This window comes from Hemiscyllium ocellatum, chromosome 3 (assembly GCF_020745735.1).
Source record: "Hemiscyllium ocellatum isolate sHemOce1 chromosome 3, sHemOce1.pat.X.cur, whole genome shotgun sequence".
Classification (NCBI taxonomy): Eukaryota; Metazoa; Chordata; class Chondrichthyes; order Orectolobiformes; family Hemiscylliidae; genus Hemiscyllium; species Hemiscyllium ocellatum.
The window spans coordinates 2040362-2048776 of record NC_083403.1 but is presented as its reverse complement, the minus strand read 5'-3'; the positions used below and the strand labels follow the sequence as shown (position 1 = coordinate 2048776).

Sequence of the window (8415 nt, the reverse complement as noted above, 5' to 3'; positions counted from 1 at the left end):
CTCCCCCCCCCCGCACTATCTCCCCATCCCCCCCGCGCTCTCTCCCCACTGCCCCCCTCTCTCCCCACTGCCCCCCTCTCTCCCCATCGCCCTTTATCGAACCCCACTCTAGCCCCACTGCCCTGCTGTCTCCTTGTAACCCTGTTGCCCCACCTGAGGGGCTGGGAACTGGCCCTTGCTGGGGATGGCACGTTGTTATTTTGCCGTGAGTATGTGAGTGGTTTGCCCTCTGGTATCTCTTGTCTTGTTGCCGAGCCAGTGGGTGTGTCTGTGTATCCAGGGGCCGCACTGATGTTGTCTTTCTAATTGTTTTTCAGGTTCCCAATGAGGTATGTCAGAAATCCCGGCCGTGGGATCGCGGCTTTCAGAAAACAACAGTAACTCTGCGACCCTACTCAGGCAGCAGGGGAGGGTCAGCGCTGAGGGAGCGCCGCACTGTCGGAGGGTCAGCGCTGAGGGAGCGCCGCACTGTCGGAGGGTCAGCGCTGAGGGAGCGCCGCACTGTCGGAGGGTCAGCGCTGAGGGAGCGCCGCACTGTCGGAGGGTCAGCGCTGAGGGAGCGCCGCACTGTCGGAGGGTCAGCGCTGAGGGAGCGCCGCACTGTCGGAGGGTCAGCGCTGAGGGAGCGCCGCACTGTCGGAGGGTCAGCGCTGAGGGAGCGCCGCACTGTCGGAGGGTCAGCGCTGAGGGAGCGCCGCACTGTCGGAGGGTCAGCGCTGAGGGAGCGCCGCACTGTCGGAGGGTCAGCGCTGAGGGAGCGCCGCACTGTCGGAGGGTCAGCGCTGAGGGAGGGCCGCACTGTCGGAGGGTCAGCGCTGAGGGAGGGCCGCACTGTCGGAGGGTCAGTATTGATGTCCAATGCTCTGGTGTTGAATGGGTTGATGGTGTTGGGTTATGGCTGCCCTGGGGTTTGATGACCTCCCTGTAAGTGGTCTCTCTCTCTCTGTGTCTCCCCCTTCTTGCTCAGTATAAGGGGGTGTCCAATATCCATCTGCCTAAGAGTTACTTCCTGACCCACGGCTCCCGCGTACGTTCCGAGACCTTTATCAATCTGCGTGAGGTCTCGACTCGATTCCAACTGCCCCCTGGAGAATACCTCGTTGTGCCTTCCACCTTTGAACCTCACAAAAATGGAGATTTCGCTGTGAGGGTCTTCTCCGAGAATCGCTCGCAGACAGAGTGAGTAATCTGGGCGGGGTCCGGCAAGGGGAATGAATGAACATGGAGCTGACAGCTGGGGGTGGGTAACACTATGGCAGCTCCCTCAGTCTCTATAACCTTCCCTCTCTCCCTATCCCTCTCTCTACAACCTTCCCTCTATCCCTATCGCTCTCAAACCTTCCCTCTGTCCATATCCCTCTCTCTCTCTAACCTTCCCTCTCTCCCTATCCCTCTCTCTACAACCTTCCCTCTGTCCCTATCCCTCTCTCTCTATAACCTTCCCTCTGTCCCTATCCCTCTCTCTCTATAACCTTCCCTCTGTCCCTATCCCTCTCTCTCTATAACCTTCCCTCTATCTCTATCTCTCTCTCTCTATAACCTTCCCTCTCTCCCTATCCATCTCTCTCTATAACCTTCCCTCTATCCCTATCCCTGTCCAATGTGTGCAGGAGGGTTTCCTGACACAATATGTGGACAGACCAACAAGAGGTGAGGCCATACTGGATTTGGTGTTAGACTTGGAGGTAGGTGAGCACTTTGGGGACAGTGACCACAATTCGGTGACTTTTACTCTAGTGATAGAGAGGGATGAGTGTGCACCGCAGGGCAAGAGTTATAGCTGGGGGCAGGGAAATTATGATGCAGTGAGGCATGGCTTAGGATGCTTGGCTTGGAAAAGTAGGCTTCAAAGGAAGGGTGCAATCGATATGTGGAGCTTGTTCAAGGAGCAACTATTGAGTGTCCTTGATAAGTATGTACCAGTCAGGCAGGGAGGAAAGGGTCGTGTAAGGGAGCCGTGGTTTAATAAGGAATTGGAATCCCTTGTTAAAGGGAAGAGGGCGGCCTATGTAAAGATGAGGCGTGAAGGTTCAGTTGGGGCGATTGAGAGTTATAAGGTAGCCAGGAAGGTTCTAAAGAGAGAGCTAAGAGCAGCAAGGAGGGGACATGAAAAGTCCTTAGTTGGTAGGATTAGGGAAAACCCAAAGGCTTTCTATAGGTATGTCAGGAATAAAAGGATGACTAGGGTAGGAATAGGTCCAGTCAAGGATAGTAGTGGGAAGTTGCGTGTGGAGGCTGAAGAGATTGGGGAGACACTGAATGAACACCTTTCGTCAGTATTCACTCAGGAACAGGACATTGTTGCTGATGTGAATATTGAGTCACAATTAATTAGAATGGATGGCTTTGAGGTATGTAGGGAAGAGGTGTTGGAAATTCTGGAAAAGGGTGAAAATAGATAAGTCCCCTGGGCCTGATGGCATTTATCCTAGGATTCTCTGGGAAGCAAGGGAGGAGATAGCGGAGCCATTGGCCTTGATTTTTATGTCCTCGTTGTCTACAGGAATGGTGCCAGAAGACTGGAGGATAGCAAATGTGGTCCCCTTGTTCAAGAAGGGGAGTAGGGATAACCCGAGTAACTATAGGCCAGTGAGTCTCACTTCTGTTGTGGGCAAAGTCTTAGAGAGAATTGTAAGGGATAGGATTTATGAACATCTGGATAGGAATAATGTGATCAAGGATAGTCAGCATGGTTTTGTGAAGGGCAGGTCGTGCCTCACAAACCTTATTGAGTTCTTTGAGCAGGTGACTAAGGAGGTGGACGAGGGTAAAGCAGTAGATGTGGTGTATATGGATTTTAGTAAGGCGTTCGATAAGGTTCCCCATGGTAGGCTACTGCAAAAAATACAGAGGTATGGCATTGAGGGTGCATTAGAGGTTTGGATTAGGAATTGGCTGGCTGGAAGGAGACAGAGGGTAGTAGTTGATGGTAAAGGTTCATCTTGGAGTGCAGTTACTAGCGGTGTACCACAAGGGTCTGTTTTGGGACCATTGCTGTTTGTCATTCTTATAAATGACCTGAAGGAGGGGCTAGAAGGTTGGGTGAGCAAGTTTGCGGATGATACGAAAGTCGGTGGAGTTGTTGACAGTGAGGAAGGATGTGGCAGGTTACAGCGGGATATAGATAAGCTGCAGAGCTGGGCAGAAAGGTGGCAGATGGAGTTCAATGTCGCTAAGCATGAAATGATTCACTTTGGTAAGAGTAACAAGAAGATGGGGTACTGGGCTAATGGTCGGATACTTGGTAGTGTGGATGAGCAGAGGGATCTTGGTGTCCATGTACACAGATCTCTGAAAGTTGCCACCCAGGTAAATAGTGCTGTGAGGAAGGCATATGGTGTACTGGCTTTTATTGGTAGAGGAATTGAGTTCCGGAGTCCTGAGGTCATGTTGCAGTTGTATAAGACTCTGGTGCGGCCTCATCTGGATTATTGTGTGCAGTTTTGGTCGCCATACTATAGGAAGGATGTGGAGGCACTGGAACGGGTGCAGAGGAGGTTTACCAGGATGTTGCCTGGTATGGTAGGAAGATCGTATGAGGAAAGGCTGAGGCACTTGGGGCTGTTCTCATTGGAGAAGAGAAGGTTTAGGGGAGATTTGATAGAGGTGTATAAGATGATTAGGGTTTAGATAGGGTTGATAGTGAGAACCTTTTTCCACGTATGGAGTCAGATATTATGAGGGGGCATAGCTTTAAATTAAGGGGTGGTAGGTATAGGACAGATGTTAGGGTAGATTCTTTACTCAGCGAGTCGTGGGTTCATGGAATGCCCTGCCAGTAGCAGTGGTGGACTCTCCCTCTTTATGGGCATTTAAACGGGCATTGGATAGACATATGGAGGATAGTGGGCTAGTGAAGGTTAGGTGGGCTTGGATCGGCACAACATCGAGGGCTGAAGGGCCTGTACTGCGCTGTATTTTTCCATGTTCTATGTTCTCTCTATAACCCTCCCTCTATCCCTATCCCTCTCTATAACCTTCCCTCTATCCCTATCCCTCTCTCTCTATAACCTTTCCTCTATCCCTATCCCTCTCTCTCTACAACCTTCCCCCTATCCCTATCCCTCTCTGTAACCTTCCCTCTATCCCTATCCCTCTCTGTAACTTCCCTCTATCTCTATCCCTCTCTGTAGCCTTCCCTCTATCTCTATCCCTCTCTCTGTAACCTTCCCTCTATCCCTCTCTCTATAACCTTCCCTCTATCCCTATCCCTCTCTCTACAACCTTCCCTCTATCCCTATCCCTCTCTCTACAACCTTCCCTCTATCTCTATCCGTCTCTGTAACCTTCCCTCTATCCCTATCCCCCTCTCTCTATAACCTTCCCTCTATCCCTATCCCCCTCTCTCTACAACCTTCCCTCTATCTCTGTCCCTCTCTGTAACCTTCCCTCTATCCTTATCCGTCTCTCTATAACCTTCCCTCTATCCCTCTCTCTCTCTATAACCTTCCCTCTCTCTCTCTATAACCTTCCCTCTATCCCTCTCTCTCTCTATAACCTTCCCTCTATCTCTATCCCTCACTCTCTATAACCTTTCCTCTATCCCTCTCTCTCTATAACCTTCCCTCTATCTCTATCCCCCTTTCTCTATAACCTCCCCTCTATCTCTATCCCTCTCTCTCTATAACCTTCCCTCTATCTCTATCCCTCTCTCTCTATAACCTTCCCTCTATCTCTATCCCTCTCTCTCTATAACCTTCCCTCTATCTCTATCCCCCTCTCTCTATAACCTTCCCACTATCTCTATCCCTCTCTCTCTATAACCTTCCCTCTATCTCTATCCCTCTCTGTCACCTTCCCTCTATCCCTATCCCTCTCTCTCTACAACCTTCCCTCTATCTCTGTCCCTCTCTGTAACCTTCCCTCTATCCTTATCCGTCTCTCTATAACCTTCCCTCTATCCCTATCCCCCTCTCTCTATAACCTTCCCTCTATCCCTATCCCTCTCTCTCTACAACCTTCCCTCTATCTCTGTCACCTTCCCTCTATCCTTATCCGTCTCTCTATAACCTTCCCTCTATCCCTCTCTCTCTATAACCTTCCCTCTATCTCTATCCCCCTCTCTCTATAACCTTCCCTCTATCCCTATCCCTCTCTCTCTATAACCTTCCCTCTATCTCTATCCCTCTCTCTCTATAACCTTCCCTCTATCCCTCTCTCTCTATAACCTTCCCTCTATCTCTATCCCCCTCTCTCTATAACCTTCCCTCTATCCCTATCCCTCTCTCTCTATAACCTTCCCTCTATCTGTATCCCTCTCTCTCTATAACCTTCCCTCTATCCCTCTCTCTCTATAACCTTCCCTCTATCTCTATCCCCCTCTCTCTATAACCTTCCCTCTATCTCTATCCCTCTCTCTCTATAACCTTCCCTCTATCCCTATCCCTCTCTATAACCTTCCCTCTATCCCTATCCCTCTCTCTCTATAACCTTCCCTCTATCCCTATCCCTCTCTGTAACCTTCCCTCTATCTCTATCCCTCTCTCTCTATAATCTTCCCTCTATCTCTATCCCTCTCTCTATAACCTTCCCTCTATCCCTATCCCTCTCTACAACCTTCCCTCTATCTCTATCCCTCTCTCTCTATAACCTTCCCTCTATCTCTATCCCTCTCTGTAACCTTCCCTCTATCCCTATCCCTCTCTCTCTACAACCTTCCCTCTATCTCTGTCCCTCTCTGTAACCTTCCCTCTATCCTTATCCGTCTCTCTATAACCTTCCCTCTATCCCTATCCCCCTCTCTCTATAACCTTCCCTCTATCCCTATCCCTCTCTCTCTACAACCTTCCCTCTATCTCTGTCACCTTCCCTCTATCCTTATCCGTCTCTCTATAACCTTCCCTCTATCCCTCTCTCTCTATAACCTTCCCTCTATCTCTATCCCCCTCTCTCTATAACCTTCCCTCTATCCCTATCCCTCTCTCTCTATAACCTTCCCTCTATCTCTATCCCTCTCTCTCTATAACTTTCCCTCTATCCCTCTCTCTCTATAACCTTCCCTCTATCTCTATCCCCCTCTCTCTATAACCTTCCCTCTATCCCTATCCCTCTCTCTCTATAACCTTCCCTCTATCTGTATCCCTCTCTCTCTATAACCTTCCCTCTATCCCTCTCTCTCTATAACCTTCCCTCTATCTCTATCCCCCTCTCTATAACCTTCCCTCTATCTCTATCCCTCTCTCTCTATAACCTTCCCTCTATCCCTATCCCTCTCTATAACCTTCCCTCTATCCCTATCCCTCTCTCTCTATAACCTTCCCTCTATCCCTATCCCTCTCTGTAACCTTCCCTCTATCTCTATCCCTCTCTCTCTATAACCTTCCCTCTATCTCTATCCCTCTCTCTATAACCTTCCCTCTATCCCTATCCCTCTCTCTACAACCTTCCCTCTATCTCTATCCGTCTCTGTAACCTTCCCTCTATCCCTATCCCCCTCTCTCTATAACCTTCCCTCTATCCCTATCCTTCTCTCTCTACAACCTTCCCTCTATCGCTATCCCTCTCTGTAACCTTCCCTCTATCCCTATCCTTCTCTCTCTACAACCTTCCCTCTATCGCTATCCCTCTCTGTAACCTTCCCTCTATCTCTATCCCTCACTCTCTGTAACCTTCCCTCTATCCCTATCCCTCTCTGTAACCTTCCCTCTATCTCTATCCCTCTCTCTGTAACCTTCCCTCTATCCCTCTCTCTATAACCTTCCCTCTATCCCTATCCCTCTCTCTACAACCTTCCCTTTATCTCTATCCGTCTCTGTAACCTTCCCTCTATCCCTATCCCCCTCTCTCTATAACCTTCCCTCTATCCCTGTCCCTCTCTCTCTACAACCTTCCCTCTATCTCTATCCCTCTCTGTAACCTTCCCTCTATCCCTATCCCCCTCTCTCTATAACCTTCCCTCTATCCCTATCCCTATCCCTCTCTCTACAACCTTCCCTCTATCTCTGTCCCTCTCTGTAACCTTCCCTCTATCCCTATCCGTCTCTCTATAACCTTCCCTCTATCCCTCTCTCTCTCTATAACCTTCCCTCTATCCCTCTCTCTCCCTCTATAACCTTCCCTCTATCTCTATCCCTCACTCTCTATAACCGTGGGTGGCACGGTGGCACAGTGGTTAGCACTGCTGCCTCACAGCGCCTGTAGACCCGGTTCAATTCCCGACTCAGGCGACTGACTGTGTGGAGTTTGCACGTTCTCCCCGTGTCTGCGTGGGTTTCCTCCGGGTGCTCCGGTTTCCTCCCACAGTCCAAAGATGTGCGGGTCAGGTGAATTGGCCATGCTAAATTGCCGGTAGTGTTAGGTAAGGGGTAAATGTAGGGGTATGGGTGGGTTGCGCTTCGGCGGGTCGGTGTGGACTTGTTGGGCCGGAGGCCTGTTTCCACACTGTAAGTCTAATCTGTAAGTCTAATCTAATCTAATCTAACCTTTCCTCTATCCCTCTCTCTCTATAACCTTCCCTCTATCTCTATCCCCCTCTCTCTATAACCTTCCCTCTATCCCTATTCCTCTCTCTCTATAACCTTCCCTCTATCTCTATCCCTCTCTCTCTATAACCTTCCCTCTATCTCTATCCCCCTCTCTCTATAACCTTCCCTCTATCTCTATCCCTCTCTCTCTATATAACCTTCCCTCTATCCCTATCCCTCTCTCTCTATAACCTTCCCTCTATCCCTATCCCTCTCTCTATAACCTTCCCTCTATCTCTATCCCCCTCTCTCTATAACCTTCCCTCTATCTCTGTCCCTCTCTCTCTATATAACCTTCCCTCTATCCCTATCCCTCTCTCTCTATCCCTCTCTCTATAACCTTCCCTCTATCCCTATCCCTCTCTCTCTATAACTTTCCCTCTATCCCTATCCCTCTCTCTACAACCTTCCCTCTATCTCTATCCGTCTCTGTAACCTTCCCTCTATCCCTATCCCCCTCTCTCTGTAACCTTCCCTCTATCTCTATCCCTCTCTGTAACCTTCCCTCTATCTCTATCCCTCTCTCTGTAACCTTCCCTCTATCTCTATCCCTCTCTCTATAACCTTCCCTCTATCCCTATCCCTCTCTCTCTATAACCTTCCCTCTATCTCTATCCCCCTCTCTCTATAACCTTCCCTCTATCCCTCTCTCTCTATAACCTTCCCTCTATCCCTATCCCCCTCTCTCTATAACCTTCCCTCTATCCCTATCCCTCTCTCTCTACAACCTTCCCTCTATCTCTATCCCCCTCTCTCTATAACCTTCCCTCTATCTCTATCCCCCTCTCTCTACAACCTTCCCTCTATCCCTCTCTCTCTATAACCTTCCCTCTATCCCTATCCCCCTCTCTCTATAACCTTCCCTCTATCCCTATCCCTCTCTCTCTACAACCTTCCCTCTATCACTGTCACCTTCCCTCTATCCTTATCCGTCTCTCTATAACCTTCCCTC

At 49.6% G+C, this 8415-nt stretch overlaps 1 protein-coding gene across 1 annotated transcript in view; it reads left to right on the top strand.

Moving 5' to 3' along the window:
* LOC132830514 (calpain-2 catalytic subunit-like) overlaps window positions 1–8415 on the top strand; it is a 71848-nt gene that overhangs the window by 19730 nt on the left and 43703 nt on the right. Inside the window, exon 6 of the mRNA XM_060848280.1 lies at window positions 930–1179. Within this exon, the coding sequence (XP_060704263.1) occupies window positions 930–1179 (250 nt within the window). The remainder of the gene's footprint in view (window positions 1–929; window positions 1180–8415) is intronic.